At 40.2% G+C, this 27,778-nt stretch overlaps 1 protein-coding gene across 1 annotated transcript in view; it reads right to left on the reverse strand.

Annotated features, from left to right (window-relative positions):
* jmjd1c (jumonji domain containing 1C) overlaps nt 1-27,778 on the reverse strand; it is a 122,510-nt gene that overhangs the window by 34,392 nt on the left and 60,340 nt on the right. Inside the window, exon 3 of the mRNA XM_022766033.1 lies at nt 12,808-12,921. Coding sequence (XP_022621754.1) covers nt 12,808-12,921 — 114 coding nt within the window. The remainder of the gene's footprint in view (nt 1-12,807; nt 12,922-27,778) is intronic.

Genomic DNA, 27,778 nt, shown 5'->3' on the forward strand with positions numbered 1-27,778 from the left:
AGCAGGAAGCAGAGCAGACAGAGTGAGTCTTTCATTTCACCTTCCTGTCTCTCTCTCCCTCTCTCCCTGTCTCTGTCTGTCTGCCTCTCTCTCTTGCTGCTGCAGTGCTCTAGTTTCCCCAGCCTTGTCCAGCTCCAACTTAAACCAGCATACACACTAAAAATAGCACACTAGAATGCAGTGCTACAGAGGTCAGCATGTCTCTCATACATTCTTACAATTTGGAGCTTTCATTATTTGTCTTGCCACTCTTATGCCAATCATAAATCAATAACACCGCCTAAGAGTGATGAAAGAAAGGAGTATCCTGATGTGTATGATGTGATTTAGGTTTTAAATGGTACTTCTAACCCTAGAGTCACCTCAGAATAAAGCTGAAAAAGCTGTCATTACACATTAAAAAAGGATTTTAATATACCTCTACGACGTATATTTAGGATTCAGTATCTACACATCAAAATTAGTGACACACAGTATCATACAGCAGTCTATAACAGGAGATTATCATGTTTTCAAGTATCAATTATATCAGAATGATTTAGGAGAAAAGAGTAAAATGCCTATAAGTGGCTTTGTTTACCAATCTCTATGTCCACCATACAGCTGACTAATCTTAACTAATCTTTTCCCTTATGCAGATAGGCTATAGGATATAGATAGAATATAGGCTGACTTACTTTAGCAAAGAGAAGGATTAAATCCTTATTCTGAAGGTATTCTGTCAACAGTGGAACTGGAGGTTCTTGTAGTGACAGTGATATTAATAGAACTTTTACGCAGCCTTGGAGCCCTCACTGTCCTGCGGTAACTATGTTTAGCTTTACGCTGGCAGAAAATAACACATGTATGCGCCTGTGAGTCTATTTCTGCTTCCACCACTGCGATCTATTCTGGCTCACCATAGGCCTGTTCAGACATGATATGCACAGAAAAGGCATTACCATGGCAACACGGTCACCGCGAACACCTATTGGTCTATTTTCAACAGACTGGAGAGAAAGGGAATATGAGCACAGAATCAAGTGCACGATATTCACTGTGTGTGATTCACTATGACTGAAATGTGATTCAAACAGAGTTAGAGAGTTAGAGCTGGGCAAGCTACACATAACAATCCCAGTATACAGCATATTATTCCATATCAGGAAACTGATATACATGGGATAAAGTAACCTTACAGGAATGTACCATGTAATCATCTTCACTGCTCAGTAATTTGCAATATTGTCCAAAATGACCTGATGCAGGCAGAGATATTTAAGTGATGATACTACAGTAAAGAGTATGATCAAATCTGACAGGGACACATTATCTCATGGTTTATATCATCATATCATATAAATTCAACACAATACCAAGAAACTACAGTACTTTTAAATTACCTTCACGTTTAAAAAAGTTTTAATGAATAGCTAAAAGTAACCAAACTTCACATTCCACTCACATGAAGTGAATCCAATGTAAAAAAATGTGTCGTATTATTTATAGAAACAAAAGCATCTTAATTTGTCTTCCAGATGTACAGACACAGCCAGTGTAGCCAATTTACTATTTCAGCAGCTAACTACTCATTAAATCTTCTACAAGTATAAAAACGTTTGGCATGCTGCTTCCCTGTATAGTGTTTACTTCAATCAAAGGTAAAAGATATGCCAGCGAAGTGCGACTCTCCCTGCCTCTGCTGCTCATTCACTGCATGACAGTAAACAACCACAAGGTGAAACTAATCTCTAGCCATTTTGAATGAACTTTAATAACACTGTTAACTAGGACAGAACAAGTTCAACAATAAATGGGATTTCTTTTGTGCTTTAAGATGAAGATACTTTATAATCTACTCATTAAAATACATTGTGGATAACAGCTTTAATTATTGTCTTCAAGCTTTTCCTTGCACTATTTCTATAACTGAAGGCTATTTGTTAAAGCCACCGAGTACAACAAAGGTTCACAAACTACAGTGTGACATGAGGACATCTTGTGCATCAGATAATTAGTCACATATCAACAAAAAATGACACACATTCACATATATATGGAGACAAAGACAGATGGCTTGTTAAAGACTTGAAACACCCCTCTTTTCACGTCTTCTCAGGGCCACTGCTCGTTGCCATGGAGATAATGAGACTGAAACAGGAGGGAGCAAACTGCAGGAGAGTTTCTGATGTCATTATTCTTTTAAAACTGATATAGTTGCTCAGGGACTGAAATGATGAACATTTTTAGATGTAGTATGTTGTGTGCTTTCAGGTATGAAGAAGTACAGTACACCCACCCACACCCACACCCACACCATCAGATTTGATAGAAAACCTAATTATGTTCACAGCTTGAACCAGAAAATGAGATGTGAGCAGAAAATAATATCAAATGTTGATTATTCAAAATTGTTTAACACAATTTAGAATTCCCAAAGAAAGTTCAAAATGAAGTAAAAATAGCAAAGTAATGGTTTGATATCACAATAACGTGATAAATCGGTTTTTGTTTGATACACTGTTGATGTATTAATGTGAAGTAACTGTTTGATATTTGCATCATATGTTTGTATTTATATTCTGTGTGTATTTATTAGGGTACAAGCATCTGCTGAGGAAGACTGTGATATGTGGTCGAAAGCTGTGGAAAAAGCTTGAAAGTGGAACTCTAGTTAAGACTATTTTTGAAACGACATTTTTACAATTAGTTTTCAGTATATACTGACAACTTATAGAACATATAATACATGTAAACATAACAAATTTCATCTGAAAAAGGACAAAACAGACAGTTACACACACACACACACACACACACACACACACACACACACACACACACACACAGAGCAAGAGAGAGAGAGCGAGAGAGAGAGCGCTTTGTATTAGAGTACTGCAGGGCAGAAAGCCACAAAGTTCCACTGAGGCAAGACTGTCAGCTGAAAAGCATTAAAGAAAAGCCTGTGTGTGTGTGTGTGTGTGTGTGTGCGTGTGTGTGTGTGTGTGTGTGTGTGAGTGTGTGTGAGTGTGTGTGTGTGTGTGTAGCAGCTGCTGCTTCCCTCCAACTCTTGGCTCCTCACAGCAGTGTCCTCGTCATTTAGACATATTACCCCTCTGCAGATGCAGCTGAAAACAATATCAAATCTGTGTCACTAGCAGAAAAGCTAGAAATGTAAAAGGGATTGTTTACTGTATCATTTACACAGTACAATAATAGAAATCTGTGTCCCCGCCTTAACTGTTGTTATCTCTTGAGATATGAAAAACATGGCTCAAGAGTTTTCCTGCACACATTAGTTCCGTATCTCAATCCACCTGTCTCCACTTCCTGTAAAACCTTCTAATCTTAAATATTTTTGATGATCCTGTACTTGTTGTGATTTGATCAGCTAAGCCCTCCCATCATATAAGCTTCATAAAGCTTGTGATTCAAGTAATGGCAATATCATGAATCTGAGAGGTGCATTTGAATATCAGATGGCAAAACTTTGTTTGCATTTTCAAAGAATGTGTTTGCAATTTAATTTATTAATTTTTCCTTTGTTCTATGTCTACATTTTCAATTTCAATTAATTGACTGAGAAATACTCATCACAGTAGCATAGAGGTGACATCATCATCCAAAGCCCATTATAATTTTTGCTTGAAAACAATTAATCGATTATTGAAATAGTTGACACTTAATTTATGTTCTGTGATCTGACTATTCATCGACTGCAGCTCTGTTCCACTTCACTTGTTAATATATCACACTGAAGAATCTAAACACACAACTGTTATTTCACTGGGATACAGCTATCCAGTCAAGAGCTCAAATTAAAGCACATGTCAATAACCAATAAACAATAAATCGATCATAAGTAACTCAACATCATTACAACTGGACTGTAGCATTTGATTTAATATGAGACATAGTGTCACAATGTCTACAACACCAGTGCCACTACAAGTAGTGACTCTCTGAGGGCGGAGGGTGTTTTTACACGTTAGAGATAGAGGGTATAGATAGACATTTACATCATTTTGACTCGACTAGAAAGAAGAATACATTCATTTTTTTTAAATGTTTGTAACCACTAACACTTTTGGTATGAAGAGGAACTCAGTCCACATACTGCACTAAGAGTGTGTGTGGTTTGGTCAAACTCTTGAGTCAGCACTAACAGTTTTATTCTCCACCTCCCGTCCCTCAGCCTCAACACACACACACACACACACACACACACACACACACACACACACGAGCAGCAGGCTGGGTTGGCCCACTAAACAGTGACTTCATTGTACCGTTTATGCCAAACAGATTGCAGCCCACTCCCTCTCCCTCCCTCCCTCCCTCCCTCCCTCCTCCCTCCTCTTCCTCCCTCCAGTCTTCCTGTCCAACTGGAAAAACAGAGAGGGGCGTGGCCATGGCTTCACTGCTCTGAGTGTGTATGAGAGTGTGTGTGTGTGTGTGTGTGTGTGTGTGTGAGCGGGAGAGAGTCAGACTGTTTTTTCTGTTCTGTGGGGTTCAAAGGTCCTCAGAAGAATGGGCAGCTCTGTGCGGGCAGAGGAACAGAGAGCTGGAATGGAGGAATCTGTGTGTGTGTGTGTGTGTGTGTGTGTGTGTGTGTGTGTGTGTGTGTGTGTTTGTGTGTGTTGGAGTCAGCAGTGCCAGGAAGAGAGAGTAAAGCTGCCACTTTTCTTCACTTGAGTGAGTGTGATAGTTATTTTGAAAAGGAGCTACACTAAGAAATACGGTACACAACAGGAACTGTGAGTGAGATCCACTTATATTTAGGGTTAAATTTGATACAAAGTTTTAAAACACGATATACTTGATAAAAAGTTTAGAGCACTTTTATGGCCAACAAAGAACTTTGACCTTTTAGGTAAATGTCTCTAGTCTGTTAAATATCCACCTTCAGACAATCACAGCAAAAACCCACACGCAGAAGACCGCAGACTGAAAATATCAGTGCAAAGTAAAGTAAACAAAGGTTTTTTTGTTGTTTTTTTTTTAAATCAGACAGACAGGATATGACGAGGGCATTCTGTTACTGCTTACTAATGTCCTCTTCATCTACCCATGATGCTCTTTGGAGTGCAAATATTTTGCAGCTTGTCTTTGAAGATACTAGTTGTTTGAAGTGGGATGACATGACCACTCACTGTCACTGTCTGGGGTTTGCATGGGACTGAACACAACAGTGAGCTCTTTGCGGTGGTCTGGTGTTGAGATGTGGTGACAGAGGTGGTACAGCCGCTGAGCATGACCGTAACCAGCAAACTGTGCTGAGACGAACACGTCTACACAGTTAACAGAGATAGTTCTGTATTGAAATACTGCTCTGTAGTTACACAGTAGTAGCATGTGCCTCCTCATGAGTGTAAACACATGTCAGGGCACAGTTGCTATAGAGATACCACATGGAGACAACAAAAGCTGTAATTGGTCAGGTTTGGCTGATGCCAGGGGAGAGAGTGAAGACAACGTGACACAAGTTGAGGAAAGACTTAGTTATCTGTTGCTTTTTTAGTAACACATCTAATGAAACCAGCTCCACTGCAAACCCTCAGCTCACTGTGATCTCACTGTGATCCCTGCTCTCTGTCACAGTGACAGACAGAACACAAACACAGCGACTGCATGGCAGTTTACCTCCTGTTAGGAATGAATGGGAAACACAGAACTACATATCAACACCTTCTCTGTAGGTATGTACAACAGGACTGCTGTTACCTCCTTGCCAATCCTAACCACAACTATAGATGACACACCATGACCTACTTGCTTTTGTAATATTTACCATATAGCCTGGTGTATGAGTCTCATTTCCACATACACATACATGGAGGTCCTTGTTGTCAACACAACACGTTGGGGTGTGATGTAGCCATCTTGTTCCTAGGGAGCCTGGGTTAGCAGATTTCTCTGCTGTGGGTCTGAGCAGTGTTACATAATACACTGCGTTTGTGTTCTGTGGACTGCAATGTGTTTTGTCAGTCCTCTCTGTCCAAAGAGAGGACATATTCTTTTTAGATCTTTTTGTTTTTGTGTAGTGTAATCAAAGGCCTCTTGGTGTCACAGTGTTTGAAGCACTAATGATTGACTGTGCTGTGTCAGAACTTACACTGGTGAGAAAACCATCAGAGAGTGACTGCTAGAACTGACTGTAGTTCATGATTGACCATAGGTGTGCATATCAGTTTATTTATTCTCTGTTCTCCATAGGAAGGCTAGAAACTAAGCATAAATATATAAGTAACACTGACAATATACTAACAACCAATTAAATCACAGAACCAAAGCTACACTACTAGTCAAAGACTGGTAATAGAAAAGAGGCCTTTTCAGGGATGAAGAAGTTGGTGAACTTTCCTGCAGCAGTGGAGGTAAATGAAGCCTCGACAGTTAATGTGAACAGCTCCTACAACCTTCTGTCTGTACAGAGACAGTGTTGGAACAAACTGTGTCACTACACTCTCTGATTCATTATTAGGACAACACCGTACTGCAGGAAGTAGGACTGTATATTACTGTCAGAACAGTAAGAACAAGACAAGTAGCAGAGGAAGACAGACTGGTTCATCCTACCCCGAGATAATGAGCCACAACATTAGACAATGACGACCTGAACCCCACAGAGCTGGTGTAGGATGAACTGAAAGCAAAGCAACCTGCAAGTGACACACATTAGTGGGGAACAGAGTTGGGACCAACTTTCTGAACAATGTTTGATATTTATTGTCACAAGTGTATTCAGCTGATGGATGAGTAAAAAATCTAGATTAAATTTAGAGATTCCATGATTCTTTTCCCCCGACAGAACTTGCTTCCTCGGGATACTACCCCCATGCATAAGGACAAGAGACTTTCACCACAGATTGGGATTTTACATGGGATGCACGGCCGATTCAACTTTTATTGTATTTTGAACTTTGTATATCGTATGTTTTATATTTATTTTTCACTTTTACAATGTCTACGAAGTAGAACCAACATAATATAGCAATTTAGATGTCCTGGAAGAGATTCAGAGGCAAAATAGAGACAAAATAATACAATTTAGTTGTTTTTTACACAAAATGGTTGTGCACAATGGCAGAATCTGATGATGCATAGGGTAAATGAAGTGGCTAAGGATTGTATTGTGTGTTTACATAGCCTCCTGTAGTGGAACTCATTAGTATTGTGTAGCCAGATTTAATTTTAAGAGGTAAAAAACCCCTATGGCACACTTTGGGTACCTTGGCTATCCAAGTGTCCAAATGGAGAGTCCACCTGGCCCTGTCCCTACTAAAACTTTTGTAGAGTTTGTGTGCTTTGTGGTATTTCTAACTACATTGTTACAGTTGTAGTCATGAAGTTCCTGAATGAAATCAGTGACATCCTAGTGCATGGGACCATTGTTATCATGGTGTTATCCACTGTCTGATTTAAGATTAATTCTAGGTGAGGACAAAAAATGTAATTTTTCCTTAGGTTTATCACAATTTACTCAGCTAAAGTAACAGTCACAATGTTATTGACACATACAATGAATTCTCTGAGGTCTTACCTATCCATAGTGACCAAGCTCTTACAAACGGACCTGATGGTTGTGGAGCTATTGTTGATCTATTTTGGGTATGTCTGTCTAGGCGAGGCATAACCCCCAGCATCCCTAGGGCTTCACAGGTTAAGATATATTATTTATCTGTTTTATGCTTTAATTTCTGAAGCAGTGAGACATCACAGTGTGTAAATTAAGGCGTTCCAAAGCTTTTGAGCAGCAGTGTATTTCCAACCAATCAAACAACAATTATTTATAAATGAGTAGCCTTGTTCCCAAAATAGGCAGTGGTGTTAGTTGAGTTACTGTTGTTTTGGTATAAAAAGAAGAGTTGAGGACACCCACTATGGAAACTGTGCCAGCACAGAAAGCAACGGCTCAATGGTCACAACAACCTTAGACTTAAAGAGCTGTAGTGGATAAATGAGATGACAGGATGCCAGTAGTGTGGCGAGACTTTAGACTCAGAGTGTGGCCACAGAAGTGGATGAGATGAGTCCTGCTCAAAGTCCAACATGAAACCTATTGGTGGTGTATACTATTATCTCCAACATCAACAAACAGATAAAATACTGCAAATAAACTCACTTTATCCCCTGAAGCTGTGTGTGAAGCCTGCACAGTGCAAGCACATGAAACACCATCACATACACTGATCCACTAAGAACAGGCAATAAAGTTACCACCACACAACAAACTCACCATTTCATCTGCTTTATCCCAGACATGAAAAACATTGGATCTATTCCAATTTATAATGAATTTAACTTGTAAACATAAACGTGTAGTTGTATATGTGTAACTTTGTAACCCAGTGGTAAACTGTCCATAATTTCAAATTGGATGACATAATAATGCATAAAATTCAACAAATCCAAGTTGTATTATGTAAGTATATAAGTTGTATATTGCTGCAGTGAAAACTATTGATACATTCACTCAATTCCCATGTTTGTTTTTAGAAAGATTAATGTATCCACATTGTCATTTTTTGGCCTTTATTCTGGTAGCCACAGTGAGAGAGAGACAGGAAAGTCAGGGAGAGAGAGAGGGGGTAACATGCAGCACAGGGCCACGGGTCAGATCGAACCCGGGCCGCTGAGGTTAGAACTAAGCCTTTATGGTATGTGCTCTACCAGCTTGGCTTATATGAAAGACAAAAATAACTTGACAACTTTTTTGCCATATCATCTTCCATGCATATTATATATATGCACCAACATGTCTTTCATGTCTTCTTTTTCACAACCCACAGCACTATACTCCAGTTCATCAACTACCATGTCTGAAATTCAAACCATTATGTGTAGGTTCTTCTTAGGTTCAACAAATTGCAGCCTTTTAAGCATGTTAAGTCCAGGTTGAAGGAAAATATAAAAAATATAAGCCAGAGTTGCACTGGCTGTTGTCTTCTCTCCTCCCCTATCAGTTGCTCAGTGACCACAGTGACAGCCATTTTCTTGCACTTATTCTGTGAATAATTACAAAATAAATTATTATGACACGTTACATTTGGATATCACTTTGGTGTCATGATAGTCTAGCTAAAGAGAACCAACCAGAACTAACCAATATCATCAAGCTCCTGGAATACTATCAATGTTCTGCTGCCACCAGAATACAATGTCAGAACGTTCATCACATCAGTTTACACAGTGCACCCATGGTAACTGGCCATGACAGAGTCAGTGCACGGGCCACAGTGAACAGACACAGAAACTACTGCACTGATTCAAAGCATGAGTCACCAGAAGACATGGCAACAGTGGATTTGACTTCTGATTGGCTGCAATCAAATGAAAAAATAGAAACTGTGTCTCACTCTTGGTATTTGGACTTGTCTAAAGCACAAACTGATGACGGATGGTCAGAGTGTGGAACACAGTCTTCCCGTCTGGTTGACACTGAGGGGAACACAGTGTTCCAGCCAGCACAATACAAGCTGTGTTCAGCTGCGGAGCTCTGACACACATACACACACTCTAATTAAATACACAGCCGCATAACACAAGTATACATCCCTATGAAATACTGCTTGTTGTGGCGCTACAGTATCTAGTGTGTGTCTGTGTATCCGTCAGTATTAATATGTGTGATGTGTGGGTGTAAATTATGAGTCAGTATTGAGAAGTGTAAAATCAGTCAGAGAACAGACTGTGGCTGCATGTGTTGGCTTTGTGTTCACATTAAACCCTGGCAGTGTCAGATCCATATGGAGCACAGCACCCAACCCTGGCTGCTCTCTAGGGACAATGATACTCCATGGCTGTAGTATCCAGCCTAGAGCTAATTGTGAATGACAAATTCCTCATTAACTAATAAGATCCAGTTAAAATGTGTACATCTGCCAACAGACAACGTAGTCACAGTTCTGTTTTAACAGAAGCCTTTTATTCACATCAAGATCGCAGGTAGTTCTTTCATGTGTGAACTGCTCTGCAGCTAAAAGCTGTGATATGAGACAGCACAGCCAAGAACCTCCTTTCAAACCAAATGTATGTACCATCAAATGTACACATGTGCCATCATTCAACTGTAAAGCAGCTATAGGCTGGCAGGAAGTACAACAGTTCACAATCTCTACAATTCTTACATTTTTCTGAAATCAACAATACCAGGTGCCACAGGTATGCATGAGATGAACAGTGTGCACACAGCTGGGTACAGGTGCAGGACAAAAAACAGCAACAAAGGGAAAAAAGAGACAATCTGCACACTGCAATTTCCTAGCTCCAAAGCCTTTGTCTGACTCTGTCTGTGTACAGCCTGTCTCTGTTCACAGGGATGTTCGCTTGACAATGACCTTGCAGATTGGAACAAACTCTGGATATGCAGACAGCCTCTTCTTTGATCATATAACATATGATATTGGAAGTGTATTAATAATTCATGATGATAGAACATATCAGACATCTTTTGCAAAACGATTTGCCAATGTCACGGGAAGCAACTTCTGGTTACAGAACTCATGTAGTCTCACAAAAGGTGAGTCTGGGTCAATGAACTTAACTTTGCTCTTACATTAAATGATGGTTTATCTTATAACTGTATTGTAGAAAAACTTTAAACATAGGTACTAATTAACAAGGCTGACTTTAAACCTCTTTCAACCATCACTTTAGTTACCTCTAAAATCAGACCTGGTTCAACTTTCCAAAGAATGGCTGCATTTTAAGTAGATAAAGCAAATTTAGTTCCTCTAACAAGCTAAGAAATACGATTAAACCAAACTGAATTTCGGAAGCAATACTGCATGAAGAAGAATGGAGGCATCTCTGTTGTGCTTTCTAACAACATTTCTGAAGCCAAAGGTCATATAAAATATGATGGATGCTCTTTTTAACCAGCCATCCTTTAGTCTATTTTTATAGAAGATATATATAGTTATATTTAAATGGTTTAAAACATTAAACTGAGTTTCACTAACCTGTAAAACAGAAAATTCTCATTTTATGTTATATCTCATTTGAACAAAAGTGTTCAAACAAGATATAATGTGTTAATAAGTGAGCTTTAGAGGATTTTGTTGCTGTTGGATAGAGTCAGGCTAGCTATCCCCTATGTTTGCAGTCTTTGTGTTAAGCTGAGCTAACTCTCTGCTGGCTGTCGCTTCATATTTACCGTACAGACCTAAGAGTGGTATTAATCTTCCATTCTATTAATCTGAGAAAGAAAATAAGCATGTTTCCTAAAATGTCCCTGTATTCCTTTATATCTAAGCATACTGTTAGTTAAAATCAATCTTTGTATCAAATGGCTTTACTGAATTACTAGATATACAGTGGCTTCACAAAGTATTCAGGCCCCTTCACTTTACTATGTTGTAACTATAAATGGATACAAAAAGAAAACATGTTTTTAGAAATTGTTGCAAATTTATAAAAAAAAAATGAAAAGATGAAATCTCTCATGAACAAAAGTATTCAGGCCCCTTGATTCAGTTACAGCTTCCAGTTTCCTGGGTTAGTCTCTACAAGACCTTGGCTGGTCAACTCACAGTCAGAGACTTGTCCCGAAGCCACTCCAGCCTTGTCTTGGCTGTTGGCTTCAGCTCATTGTTGTGCTGAGAAGTGAACAGTAGCCCAAGTCTGAGCTCACCTGCACTCTGGAGCAGGTTTTCTTCAAGGACCTCTCTGTATTTGGCTGCATTCATCCTTCTCTCAGGTCTGACTAGTCTCCCTGTCCCTGCTGCTGAGCAGCACCTGGTGTTCACCAGACACAGAACTTGGAGCCCAGAGGGTTCAGTTTTTGTCTCATCAGACCAGAGACTCTTGCTCCTCAGTACAATTTACCAAAATGTGTACGAATAATTGTTGAATCATTATTCAACTTGGTTTTGTAATAACTCACAGCGATGGTTGTAACCTTTGATGCCAGACTGTCCAGTTGTGAAGGTTGTAGTGTCTGAAGATAGGCGGTTCTCACTGGAATTTGTTGTTGTGAGGAGAGACTAACCATGACCTTGTATTCATTGCAGTTTGGCATAATAAGCTGGTGGGGGGAATAGCAGTTTCTATTATGTTTCTCACGTGCAGAGTCTGTTCCTGGGCCCAGAATAAATATGTTCATTTTAGTCAATGGTGCCTGAGCAAAGAGTGATTTTTAATTATTAATCACTCATCCTCTGAGTCCTCAAAGCAGGCTGGCATATACCTTTTACTCACAGTGGCTTCTGTCTATCCACTCTACAATGAAAGCCTGACTGATTGAGTACTGCTGAGATGGTCGTCCTTCCAGCAGGTTCTCATCTCTGCAGAGAACAGCTGAAGCTCTGTTAGAGTTACCGCTGGTTCTTGGTCACCTTTGAGGGCGGCATTTCAGTTTTTATTTTTGATAGTGGTAATAGAGGTAGACAAGTAATGCACAGGGAGAGAGGGGGGTTGATGGTAAGGGCCCAGCCTTGACACGTGGTATGTGTTTAACCAGGTGAGCTCCTGCTGTACCTGGTCTAAATAGCTTTGTAAATGACAGAGTTCAGTTTTTGATTTTTAATAAAGTTGCAAATAATCTCTGAAAACTTGTTTTGTTTTCACTTTGTCATCATAGGTCACTGAGTGTAGACTGATGGGCAAAATGGCAATTTTACCCATTAAAACAACAAGGTGTGCAAAAAGTGAAGGGTGTGAATACTATTTGGAGCCACTGCATCTGGTGGGCATCTGTTCCAGATATATGGCACTGTATGGGTGGTAGTTACTTAAACAGAAATCAGTAGTAATCAGGCACAGCAAGCTACTTCACAAGGCCTGACAGTGATTCGGTGTATTCATGAGCGTGAGTGTGATTATTACCTGGTATGGCTGGAAGGTTGAATGGTCCGAAAGGAAGTCCAGCTGTTGGTCTAACAAGAATTCCACTGCTGTTACTGACGACAACAGGCTCTTCCCCACCACTGGCTTAAACGCCTGCACACACAAAACATACAACATGGTTAGCAAAAGGACAGCTTATTTCTATCAGCAATCTGATCAAATCATCACATCACAATCAATTTAGGGTAAGTGATTTGTAGAATTCATCAATTCTGCAATAAATATGTAATAAACAACAGATGTATTGTTTATTTTGGAGCTGCAATTTCATATAAAAAATGCTGTAAACCAGAGGAAACAGAGAAAAGAAGGAAGAAAGATGAATGACAGAGCAACATAAAAGATTAGAGAGAGAAAAACAAGATGAAGGGAGAGAGAGAGGGGGAGAGAGAGGGATGGAGGAGAAAGAGACAGAGAGCAGGGCATAGAAGGAGAGCTCCAGAGTGGTGAATAAATTAATGAGCAGAGGAAGTCTGACAGTTCAAAGGCAGAACACTCCACTTTGATGTTGCTTCTTTTACCCACACACACACACACACACACACACACACACACACACACACACACACACACACACACACACACACACACACACACACACACACACACACACACACACACACACACACACACACACACACACACACACACACACACCGATGATGTCTGTCAGCCTGCGGTCTGAGCTCAGCTGTTACTGCACATACAACACAGAGAGCAGTGGCTTCCATACTTCCTCTTAATATCTGTGCGTGCTGATGTGACTCTAATGCACTCACGCTATTTACAGCTACATTCATCACTGTGCAGAGGTAGTCTTGAAGTTTCTTTACAACCACATCACTTCTCATTTTTTATTTTAATATCAGTACATCAGTCAAGTATACACTGTGTGTGTCTGTGTGTGTTTAGCGGCGTTCAGTGCGGCCATCATTTATGGTTATATAACCCGGTCAGTCTAATAGAGAGATGAGAGATTAGAGGTGAGAAACATGACCGCTGTGACCCCCCTCGCTGACAGACACACACACACACACACACACACACACACACACACACACACACACACACACACACACATCCACAGGAGGCAGCAGGCAGTAGGACATTGTGCTTGCAAGCAAAACATGATAGTGTGTGTGTCTGCAGCTCTATTTCTGTCTGTCTATACATATCACATTTCCAGCCTGCAGTGGCAGCATGCAGCCAGCAACGCAGGCCACACTGCTGCATGTTATTTTAGAAATTATTGGTATTTATTTTAGTAAGTGACTGAGTCCTGACCAGCATCCCATTCAGTAGAATCATTAGAATACCACACTGACAGTAAGTGTGCTAACACACAACAATATCCCACTTCAGATCAAATTCAGGACATGATGTTTGTATAAATAACCTGGGTATTTACGTGATTCTGATGTATATCTGTTTCTATCTAATTTTATTTCTCAAACCTTTTGTGTCTGAACTGACTGAGCCTCATCAACAATTGTGGATGGACTCATGATATATTTTTTTGGCTACATGTAGACTGCTGAATTTACAGGAGCTTCTCTGTCTGTTCTCCAGCAATGGAACACAAGAGCAACAATCAAATTTATCGTTTGCATAACCACTGTCAGACATTCACTTTCATTTTATGCAGATGTTACCATGCCATAGCATCGCAGCCCATATCTGAAGAGACCACTATATTCCTTCAGAACTGTTGGATGGTCAAATAGCTTCTGTATATCCACTTTTTCACACACAGATTTTAGCTCTGTGTAAAAAACACAGCCTACAAATTCATTTGAGTGTCAAAGCGTCAGGAGTGCCTGTGCAGAGGGCTCCAGTGAAGAAAGGCAGTGTCATGCCAGACCACAACAACATCTGATAAGGTGCTGCTCCGGATGAATTGCTTTGTGCCACAAACACTGAATGTCTACTTTTTAGCACACAATCATCATGACAAAAGATCAAATAACTGCCACCATGAAAACTTTCCACTTGCAAAATTGTATCTCATAGTACTATAAACCACTGTGTAGTACTCAGATACTCGGACTTCAGAACTTCCTGAATTCTAGTTCATTGTCTGACCAGTAATTGAAACAACACGCCTCCACCAGCACAATTCCTTGTATTTCTCTCAGGGCTGGTTTTGGTCTGAAGGCCCACTAAGGGGTTATCCAGGTTCTGAAACCAGGATTATATCGTTTACATGTGCGCAACAGGGATACTGGGAAAATCTGGTCAGAACGGGGACACTAGAGTAAACACACTCAGAGAGGATAACACTTTACCATGCCAAGGGAGATTCTCACATATAAATCCATCAACAGCGCAAACCTAACAGCCTTTTACTCTTCACAGAAAATTAAACTGCTGCAACAGTGCGCAGAGTCTGTGTGATCAGCCATCAGAGGCGAGAGTCTCCACTGTACATGCTGCATTTATAACCTGGATCCATTATAGATGCATGATGGGAAAGATTTATGAGAATGGCCACCACTAACAGCCTGGACGCAGAGCAGAGATGATGCAGAAGTAGGATGGAACCTTGACAAGGTTTACAGCATGTCAATACAGAACACATGAAGTAGGGCTTGCTACCATGGCTACCACTGCAGGCACAGTTGGCTGGTAAAATGCTGAAAAAGGATGCATCACCATGACCATGGAAAAGAGAGGGACTCAACTCAACAGATCTCAGAACAGATTCAAAATGCAAGACCATCACAACACCAGCATTTTAATAACTAACAGGTCTAAATGAGTCTGCAGCATTTTTCAGTTGCGTGTGTGCTCTGGGGACCTCATGTTTTATTACTTTATTTAACGATTATCTCATTTCCAGCAGAAAATGATATTTCCAGCGTTGTCTCTGCCATTCAATCACATAAACATAAAAACCTAAACAGGTCTTTAACAACATAAGGTCCACTGACTATCTTTTAATTTGATCAAAATCATTTTTTTCACATTTTTCCTCCATCCATTGATGAAGACAGTGGGATGTGAGTGAAAGATCTGGAAAAACTCCTTCAACCCCATGTCACATGTTTTCAGTAACAGATGGAGGCAAAATCAGAACAAAAACTCCATCCTTTGATGAAGTCCTTTAGACATAGTTTAAAGTTCCAGAAAAAGCTAGTCAGTGGACCTTGAGTTGACATTATTCTGTCAAACTACTATTTCAAAGTCAAGACAGCAGTTGACATTCTGGAGCTTTTAGTCATATCACATGATCTTCTTATTAATGAACCTGGTGGTGACTGTTTTTATTAACTGCTGTTTCCATGGGAACAAATACAATTCCACACTGTTTCTGTTGTTGTCAGCGAGGAAAACAAAGGAAAAGTTGGCAGGATAAATGATTATCAATAATGATTCATGCTCTGGCTACTTTAACTCACACCTCACAGTCAGAGCTTTGATTCTGACTCATCTGATTTCCATCTTTACAAGAAAACTGTTTCTGTCTTTACTATTACATTCGACCAGATTTGTCAGAACCTGCCGTTTGCTGACTCATAATTGCTAATGAAAGACATAAAAACTACAAATAACAGAACAGCAGGAAGTTCATTTAGGTACATTAAGTCCAACTGTGTTCAGTGAAGCAGATGATAGGCAGACCTGCACCATTAAACCTGTGCTGGATTCATCCACACACAGACACATGTCAGTGATGAAAACATGAGACTTCACAGTTCTGGATTTAAGATATTTGATTCTAACTCAGCAACTTCAAACACAAAGCGTGGCTGCCATCTATGGATCGCTGCTCCCATTCCTCTCACACTTAAGGAAATGACAGTTCCTCCATCCCCTCTAAAATGGCATTGACACACACACACACACACGCACGCACACACACACACACACACACACACACCCCACTCAACCACAATTAGGTCACATCTGCCACAGTGTGCCAGGAAAAAGCATTCTGTCACTGTGTATTTCCAGACAGGCAGCAGGAGAGTGGATGAACAGATGAGAGACACGTTCACTTACTGTCAGTACACAACACACATGGATGGATCTGCACAGAAATAAAGACAACGACGATGTAATGACAAAGCATATTTACACACACACAAAGACACACACACAAGCTTCCCAGCAGTATTAGTATCTGAAGAGGACAGACATGGAAAAATGTCGGCAGAAGATCAGTCTCCATGAACACACAGCTCATCCTCCACTGCTCTGTGTGTGTGACACGTGTGTGTGGTGAATAATTGATAAAGAGAAGTGCAGCAGAATGTAAAGGAACTGAAGAGGGGATGATGGAGCTCATGCATCATTAAGAGAGGCTCCCTCCCACACACACACACACACACACACACACACACACACACACTAAAGCTTTGTCATCCAGGAGGCCATTATCTGATGAAGGTCAGAGAGGGAGAGCGACAGACCCGATAGGGGAGGGCGATCTGGCCAAACATTATATGACAATCTTTCTTGGTAGAAACGCAATCCAGAATCTGCATATCCCCACAGAGTTAGATGAACTCATATGATCTCATGTGATCACATGATTACTTGTGCATATGGTCGCCTGGACACAAAACTTGTTCCTTCAACTTAAGGCTAAAGGCCCAACTCACAGATCTCTGCATCTTTTTCCCAGTCAGACTGTATTCTGAAAGTCCTGACCGGAAGTTGTGATCTGTATCTTTGACTCTTTCGGGTGTATGTCCACTAGCCGCTATTCTTCGCCCACGATGCTGTCTTCTGTTTACAAATTGTGTCACAACCAATCACACCTTTTGCTTAGTTTGTATGGAATATTTGTTTTGGCCAGCACTGTTATTTATTTATTTATTTATGTATGAGGTGCAACATGTACATATCTTAATTAGGAAGATCAGTCGCTGCCCCGGCCTGTCCCACTTTGTATTTCGTCCCACGGCTCGCAGAGGCTGTTGTCGCCAGCTGCAGTTAGCCAGCTAACTGTTGAACTGCTAACAGTGGGCTGGTTAGCAGTGATTGAACTTTTAAAGTTAAATATCTAAATAAAGCACCTTTTAATGACACTATCTGTATGGTTCTTCTGAAAAGTAGATCATATACCAAAGTAAGATCGTCCACAATATAAGATCATCGGTTCACCCACCCCTAGGACCAGACAGAGTCTGAGAGAGTTATATTTGGAAATCAGTTTGGATTTACATCTCATAAATTAAACACCAGAAGAAGCATTTTTGACAAATTTGACAAATTAAGAGAGAGAGGAGCTTTTCTCTGCTGCTTTGTGTCATCTCACATGCAGTCTACTGCCAGTGACAAAGGAGCTCATCCATTGTCATTTTGGCAAAAAAGTAACACCAACGTAACATGATAGTTGGTAGAAAGGGCCCACTGAGTAAGGGGAAGCTAAAGAAGAAGAAATCAGCTTTTGTAATACAGCAAAGGAAATACAGCTGGATGGTGACTACAGAAAAGGGCCAGCAGTAGAGAATTGTGTAGCTACAGTGGCCAGGAGAACAGAAACCATCAGAAAAACTCATTATCTATGTGGCCAAGAAAAAAACAAGAAAAAACATCAAGGTAATGGTCAAATATTTGCTTTTTGAACACTGATGGATTTCTGGACTGACAGTGCTGTAGTTTTGCAACTAATTATTATTTTTTTTTTTAGAATTGATTAATCAGTGTTTTTAAATTGATCAATCAATTGTCAGATTAAAAAAATGCAGGGCAGAGATTTTCCCTCCCAAAGTTTCTGAGTGAGTGTTGTTCTTGAAACCAGTCACAGAAGGCCCAAGTCAGGGGTGGGAGCTCACAGCTGTCAATCAATATGTGAATGCTTCTGGTCTTCTACACTTCTGGCACAGACATTGTAAGCTAGTATTAACTGCTGTAAGACATGGCTAAGTCTGACTTTCAGGCTAACAAGCATCTGATTCCTGCATCAGCTGAGACAGAGAACTCAGCGGGATGAGGGTGGAGGGCTGGGTGGAGCATAACAGAGCAGGGTGAAGGAGCAGAGTGGTTTGCCTTCTAGAGCTGATTTACAGAACTTGCATATTGTAGCCTTAAAAGATGAATCAATTATAAAAAATAGCTGGAAATTATATTTTTTTTAGCCATTCAAATAATTACAACATGTCAGCACTAATGTGAAGTCACATGAGGAGATGCACTGATGTGTTTTTTGGCCTCCATGGAGCATTTGTGTTTGTGGCATGATGCTCTAGTATCAGCAGAAACAGGAGGTGGAATGATGTGAACATGACATGACGCAGGTAATAGAAAAATGAGGAAAACACACGCACACACACATACACACACACACATATGCACACACACCAAATTTCTTAGGTACTGTACTCCTACTCAAGGAAAGAGAGAAGAGCACACTCAGCTCTTACTTTCATACTGGAAATGTTTGTATGATACAGTCTGCGGTGGAGCTCTACACACTTCACTGATGAACCAAACCATTAGAGTGAAAAAAAGGAAATCAAATTTAAGTTTCACTTCTATCTACATGCACTGTCCCTCTTTCACCTGCCCATATGCGTACACTTTCATTATCTTCTCTTACTGTCTTTTTTTTTTTTGTTTTAAATAAATGACATGAACACTGACTTCATTTAATTTTCCACTGATGGAGATGCTTTATCACCAAAGCCTGTCGGGTCCCAGTGGAGTTGACCCATACAGAGATCACAACACAGGTGTGACCAGCGTTACTGCTTTGGTGGGAATGGGGCAAGTGATGAAGACCATTAAGCATGATGATGGATGAAGAAAAGGCTTTGTTCTTTTTAAACTAATGAATATTTGCTTCTAAATATTAAGTCAACTGTTCTCTCGTTGTTCTTGTTTGGATTCATATTTAGGACAGGACAGGGCTGGAGTCAAAAGCTTATTAAGCTGAGCAGAATTCACAGTATTACAAAAAACACGGTTGGGACCTTATTTTGTTTCCTGACTCCAGCTGCCAGATGTTGCAAATTAACGGTTAAACTCTCAGAATGACAACAATGTGTGGATGTAAAAAATATTTTACAGATAAAAAGACATTTGAACATTTTAGTAATTTTACATAATTCTTTAATCACAAGGAGAAAATGTATAAAATGGTAGAGGATTTGCAGGATGTGTGGGAATGCTGCACTGATGAGTCGTGTTCTCTAAATAGGTCACAGTACAACAACTCCTTTCCTAGACACACACACACACGCACGTGCGCACACACACACACACACACACACACACACACACACACACACACACACACACACACACACACACACACACACACACACCGACATGCACCTATCCATCACTTCAGAGGACATTAAATCGTTCTTGAAGACCTACCTAAATTGCCATATTGCTGACATTTTGCTAATGGCTAAAGTTACACTATTTACCAGAAATCAATTCTTCTTTGCTGCTCAAAAACAGTAGTTGCCAGAACTTCTGTTTAAGCTACTATTTTAGAGCACTGAAGAAGAATTGATTTCCAGCAAAACTGCTGTTTTATCTGAGTGTGAAGCTATAAAGTTTATTAATAAATTTCGTGGTATCAGATCAGTGCATAGACTCACATACTAGCCAACATCAAATACCGTATTTTAGACAGTAATGGAGGCATTTCCAATACTAGTATCGGTATCAGAACTCTACTCAAAATGTAGGTTATATTATGTTGAAAACCAAAGAGCAGAATGACTCAGCTGTTAATGAGGTTAATCAGTCAGAATAACAGGTTTTTAAAACACAAGACAACAAACAGAGCTCCAAAGGCGACAGCTTGTCTGCAGTATCAGTTGTGCATCAAAAAGTGCATCAACACAGAGGAACTGAGGTCATTAACTGGAAGGAAGTAAGAGCAGTAAAAGTGGTAACTGAGATGAAACCACAGCTATGATAAATATGAGTTATTTAATTCAACTCAATTTCATGTGCATTTTGTCCCTGCCCTGTAGCGTGTAGATGTACAACATATAACCACATAACCAGTCAAATTGGAAAATGAATGCTGCTGCACTTATTTGAGTTGTTTGATAATTTAACTGTTATTATTAATTTGGGAAATTTGAAATTGAATTTTTGAGTTTTGAACTCCTTGTCATCGCGATGCCTATAAAATTCCCAAAAAACACAGCTAAATAAAAAACAAATCATCATCAATGTGTTTCTATTAACTTTTATATGAAGTTTATATGATGTCATAAATATTTTGTCAGTTAATTATGCCATCTTGTCAGAGATATTGCCCAGGGGACATTCAAATGCTTATTAAAGGGTCACTCCAGGAATTTAGAATGACACGTCCATATAATATGGAGACAGAGAGTCCCCACTATGGGTCAAGCTCCAAAAACACTGTATTCTCTAAATCCAAGATAACCCTGATGACACTGCCACAGTTAGTTTTCTCAGACATGACACAGGAGACATTGTCTTTATAGGCTGAGTAGTACTCATTATGATGGTTAAAGTGATTTTCTAAAAGTAAAATCAGTGGTGTGTCCCTTTAAAGTCTGTATTAGATCACCGGACATTGTTGTACATTTAGAGCTAGGCAAAATGCATTAGCTTTGCAAGTACAAAAGTCACACGATAGATGTGTCTGTGACTTCTCAAAGCTGATGAAATCATGATGCAGAAGCCAGCAGATACTGAAAATCAAAACTATCAGAGAGAAGCCATCACCGTGAGCCATGTTCAGAGCTGAGCATTATCCTGTACGATAATGAATCAGACACTCTGCAAACACACCATGTACTGCGACACATGATATGAATGACCACATCAACCTCAGGGAAAGGTGGAGGTAACATCTGCTGATCAAAACAAGTCAAGCGTGCTGGAAGCTTCCAGAACAGAGTTTGAGAAAGATTTAATGGCTGCTGTCACTGATGAATGCTAATGGCAAAATCTGTATCGCAGAAAAGAACTGAACAAGCCAAGAATTAAAACTGAATTTAAGAAAAAAAACAATTTAATTCACAAGTACTATCATATTTTAAATCTATAATATTTTTGTCAAATTATAAAATGTTTCCCTTTTTGCTCTAAAACAAACACTACAATGTGTAACAAGCTCCAACTGGATTAAGCTGTGGTACAGATTACAGCATTGTTTGTAGTAGACTATGTAGTGAGGTGGTGTAGAAGCAGCAGTAGATTACAGTTCAAACAGCATCCTCACAGCGCTACAAGCTACACACTCTACTAGACACACACACACACACACACACACACACACCCTACATGTCGAGTACAAGGAGAGAATAGATCAGGATGACTGTACATCTATTCTGGGAAATATCCACAGCTCCCGGCACTTAGTCATTTCAATCCGTTCAGTCTCATGGATCAAACTCTACTCTGGTTTTAAATGAAAAACAGCGACAAGTCTTAAAAAGAAAAAACTGAATGTGAGGAACAGCAGAGCATATAAAACTGTAACATTACCTCTCTCCTCCGCCTGCAAACGGAGTCAAGGAGCAGTGGCTCTGAAGAAAAACACTTGGCAAAACTAGCTTTGATCCAACAGGCAGGGGAGAGACAGAAGAAAGAATGATGAGGGTACAAAAGGCAGAGAGAAGGAGAGAGAGAGAGAGAGAGTGTGGTTTCCTCTGGTGGTAAGAAAAGACAGATGGCCAAGAGGGAGAGAGAGCAGAGCAGAGGACGAGCTACACAGCCGACATTTTAACTGCTGCTGACGCTTGGAGGGACAGAGAGGAGAGAGGGAGGGAGCAAGGGAGGGAGGGACAGAGGCAGGGCCGGCCAACACTCCACACCCCCCCCCCCACCCCCTCTCTGTGTGACGCAGGCTTGCCTCTTACTCACCATGCTGTCTGACTTGCTCTCTCTTTCACTTTCTCTCCCTGCCTGCCTCACACTCCTCCCCCTCTCTGATCTGTTCAACTCAGCTTTATTGAGAATCGTTTCCTTACACAAACACCTTTGTTTTAAGACACAGCAGTGAGGGAAAGACTCAAGACTTCTTCACACACCTGTTGAGGCAAAAAAGGCTAAAGCAGAGCTGATACCATGAACCACTGTTTCTACTCTCAGACCTCTTTTCCACTTGGTGTGCATGTACATGGATCATTTCTTTATGTATATACTGTATTCCATACTGTCCAGTAATGTTCATTGTCTATATAGAATTATGGAGGGACAGTGAATCTGATTCATTATATTGATCAAATATGTTTATAGGATTGTGTTATTACAGTTAGATAACGATGAAGACTGAGATGCTGTATTTAAAGTTGCATTAAAAAATACTTTTATATTTATGGGTCATTCAATTGACTATGTGTAGTGTGCAAGTGGCTGCTTGTAGTGATCAACCCACAGAGAATTACAATCAAGCTCCCCAAGGACTTTGGGGCCTTTCAGCCTCTATCAGCTCATTGTTTTGTTTTTATGGCCCGCAGTCTTTCATAAGCCTGGTTTCCAGCAGCAGCAGCAGCAGCAGCAGCAGCAGCAGTAGCTGTTTTCAGTGAAAAATCTCAGTTAAACCCACTGTGCACTACAGATAGAGCAGCAACAATGGTACATCTGCAACCTTCTACAAACTAGTTGAGGCATTCACCATGTAACAGAGAATATCTGTTAGTTTGACAGCTGCTGGTTTTGGTGAGTGATGTGTCCATTTATTACTATTAATAGTTCTGGATTGAACAACAATTTGCCATCAAGTGTTTTCCCTAGTAACTGTAGAACATAGAGGGACAGAGTGTTTACAGGTTTACAGAATCTTTCAAGTGTTGTGGTTGTGTTGAAAAGAGGCGTAGGAAGCTGCACAATTACCCGTCACATCCTTCTGAGCTATTCTGAGTATTTTTAGCCTTTGTCATATTTTCAACACACTTCCTCTGAGTCATTCTGAAAAACACTGACTAGACGTACTGACCTATAATGCCTCACCATTAAGGGAAAGTTTACAAAATTATCATTTGTCCCAATTCGAGAACTCTTCACAGCAGCCTCTCATCAAACACACAGATAGGTTCTGATGCATCATTCACACAAGGTCACATGAAGACATCAGAAGACCTGACATATGTTTCAAGATGAGCAATGTCACTGAAGTGAACTGAACACATGTGAGTTTGTCAGTGTGACAGATGAAGACATGTCTTTGTTTGCTTAAAGTTCTGGTAAAATAAATAATCACCATCAGTAAAATCCTTGGTGTGTACTGTTACTACAGTTACACACATTGTTCTGGTCCGTCACAACATTAGCTGAGGGGAGGGATTATTATCTATCAGGCCAGGTAAGACCATCAGTGTACTGTTTTAATCCAACCTATGAAGCTGACTGGAGAGCGATTCGTTGCACCCCAAGACTGTCAGACAAAGGATGGACATTTAAAAAAAAAAAAAAGGATCAGAATCACAGCTGCAGAACTGGAGACATTGTTTATGACCAACAGTGACATTTATCATGGGGACATTTATCAGACTTCACACAACTCCCTCTGGAGACACTAGAGGCTTTGTTCTACTGTTTAGACATATACAGTAGGACTCCCCAACACCTGGAAACACAGAGTTCCCTTTTAAGGGATGGTAACTCCAGTTCCGGCGAGAGGTGAAACTATACTCAGCTGGCCGACTTGCGATTCACTCATCACACCAGTATTACATGGTCATAGTGGAACAGCCTGTTTCTGTGGAGTGTACTGAAATGAGACTGTCTTTAAATTGTACCAGTCGTTTGAAGGATTTTTATTTGTATAGGTCTCCCAATATGTTGCAAAAATATCTTCTTTCTTTTTTATTTCAATAATTTGGCCCTGTGTAATGAACACTGTATTCATGTATCTGTATCTCCTCTTCTTCTTTTGGGATCATCTGTTCTCCATTTGATTTTTACATGAAAATGTAAAAAATGAAAATGGATTGCAAAGATTTGGTTTACCAGTTCAGACAGCTGACTGTCCATTCCTTAGTCCTTCAGATTACTTGTTTATTTTCTTTTGATGATGAAATGTAACGTAATTCATGATGCAATCTAATTGTGACTCATTTTTATTCATTGTTTTGTACAAAGATCATCAATAATTATGTTTCATCAAAATATAAATTTTCCTTAACACACAGGATTCATTACCAAAAAATTAAGAACACACAGAAAAGCGAATGAGGAGACATTTAGATGACTGCATAGAGTTTGCTTTTAAATAGAGCTGGCTGCCCTGCTGCTGAACCTTGGCAGACACACATGTCCTAAACAGTCACCTCTGACCTCATCAGCTGACCACAAACCAGCTCTGATTAATCGCTCCATCACTCAGCATATTTGTAACAGTACACACACAGAAAGACACACACACACAGCTGTGCAGTGATATTCTGCAGTCCATCTGCCACATGGATGCAGGATTAAAACACACACACACACACACACACACACACACTACAGATCTTGTATCACAAACAATAATATATACAATAAAACAGCAAACATACAGACCAGTTGAACAAACATACAGAATGTGAAGTGTACATGTGTGCAGTGGTAGTGGTAGGTACATAAGAAGAGCATAATACACTCCATCTCAGTCTTATCTTCTAAACTGGAGGCCTGAGAGAAGTCTGAAAAAAAGTGAATTAAAAGTTTGACCGAAACACTTCCTGTGTTCTGCTGCTACTGTTTGTTTGTTAGATGCCTGCTTCTGTGCAGGGAGACAAATGTTTTTTCTGTGGATCTTGCTGCTTTAAAGGTAAACTATAATTACACATGCACACACAGATCCACGGGAGGCAGGAGATTACACGAGCCCAGCTCCATCTGCTCAGGGGGAGAGAAAGAGGGAGAGGCAGAGGAAGAGGAGGGGTTGGCATTTTTATTGACCCAATTTCCAGCAAAACTAAATCTCACACAGTTGACTGGTTTCCTCACTGGCTGGGTAACAAGCCTATGAGCAAGGCACAAGCCCCAGACTGCTGCAGCGGATACTGATGCACTCCACAATGCAATGGTGGGCACAGTTAAGAGAAACTGCTTTCAAAGGAGAGAGCTATGTGTGAGACTCACTCTCACTCTCCTTCCTTTGTTCTCCTGTCATCATCAACAGACCCAGTGCAGTTACCAGATAACAAGATGCCTGCTGATATCTATTTGAGTCTGTGTTTGGCTGTGTGTGTGTGTGTGTGTGTGTGTGTGTGTGTGTGTGTGTGTGTGCGCACGCGTTTGTGCGTGCATGCAATGTATTTCATTTTACAAAGTGGGCCATTGTTGCTAGGTAACATGGCAGGACTTGAGCAGTCTGTAGCCAGGAAAGAGAAAATTCAAACAAAGATATTACACTCTCACTCTTTCGTCCTACTTCTACATCACTGACTGTCTTCATTCAAAGAAGTAAAGAAGACCATCACAGTGACTTAACAATAAAGTGTTAATTCATTTCTAAATGCTTGTTTCTAATCAAACTCTCTTTCGGTAGTAGGCTGATTCAACCAGCAAATAACCTGGTGAGTTTTTACACTAATATTTATGGCAGCGTAAAATATCATTGTAGTAACATAAGTTTAAAGCACAGGAAATTCAGGCAAAGTGTTTTGCTATCTGCTTCATCTGATGATGTCTATTTCATAAGGCTGTGATGATTCTGAAACCAAGACAGAGACACAAATGGCCACAATCTCATGTTGTGATACCAGAAGACGGAACTATTTACTCTATGGTTTGGCTGAGACTTTGTGACTACAGAAGCTGCTACTAGCATAACACATACCAATCTCTGACTAAACTGTTGGTGGTCGAGTTGCATTGTGGGTAATGAAGGCACCAAGTTTTGACAAGACAGAGGAATGTGTGGAATATGAACGATATCTCTTCTGCTGCATTGATTTTCATTCTTTTCTTTTTTTAAACTGTGCATCATGAGTCCAACAACAGGATAGAGTGCTCTGCTAAGACCTGCGGGCAGATGGACAGACAGATTGAGTGACTAATAAAAGGCTCAGGCAAATCCTACAAAGTAAAGTCTGTCAGTTTTCATCCATCTAGCTAATGTTCAGTGGAAGACCAGAGGAGATCTGGGCTGACTGCTAGGGGTCTCCCATGATGGTATGATTATTATAGTACTGTAACAGCATTTCCAGTTATTTTAAGAGGTACAGTGAGTGAGGTAGAGTGAAGATGTATGAGAGTATGATCTGAATCTTTAAGAGAAACTCTGGGAGCTGGAATTGAATTTGACCACGTTGACCGAATGTTGGTCAGTTACAGGCACACTGCACAATGTGACCTCTGTTTTGGTTCACAAAAATCACCTAACAAGACAATAACTATAATCTTAGGCCTTTTCACTTGCAACTAAATATTAAGTGTTTGGTGTGTTTCTGAAAACTCTGAAACAGCCGTTTCAGAAGCCATCATCATTTTTAAACTACTGTAGTAGAGATGATTGATTGATGTTATCAGTCACACTCAATCAAGTCCATTATGTCAGGGATTTGAAACAATGACAACATCTATCTATACCAGTCTAATTTCTCATTCTCTCTATCCTCCCCTCTGCTCTGTCACTTTAAGGTGACCGATAGGATGCTAGTCTCACCAGCAGATGAAAAATCAGAGCTGGGGATAATGACATTTATGCAAAGTGACACAGACTGTTTATTTATGTAAGGCCCGAATCACACTGCTTACCTCACCTGTGCATGAAGGCTACCGCACTGAATGCTGCAGCTCGCACGCATGTGTGTCCACACCACCAGTGTCTGCTGACATGCCTATCTCTAAACACAGAGTTTTGATGATGGACATCAATAATAATAAACATGATGAGTGCCCCAAAAAGAAAGCGGGAAGAAAGTAGTCATGTTATTTCTGTTAAGCCTCATTCAGAAGCTAAATGCTGGTATAATTTCAATACGCCTATCAACAGATCTTTTCACTGTCAATTTTTACTGAGAACCGCATGCCTCACATGTAAAGGCTCCAAACTCCAGATGCAGCG

Source organism: Seriola dumerili, unplaced genomic scaffold, assembly GCF_002260705.1.
Source record: "Seriola dumerili isolate Sdu_G_001 unplaced genomic scaffold, Sdu_1.0 BDQW01000807.1, whole genome shotgun sequence".
In the NCBI taxonomy this organism is placed as follows: domain Eukaryota; kingdom Metazoa; phylum Chordata; class Actinopteri; order Carangiformes; family Carangidae; genus Seriola; species Seriola dumerili.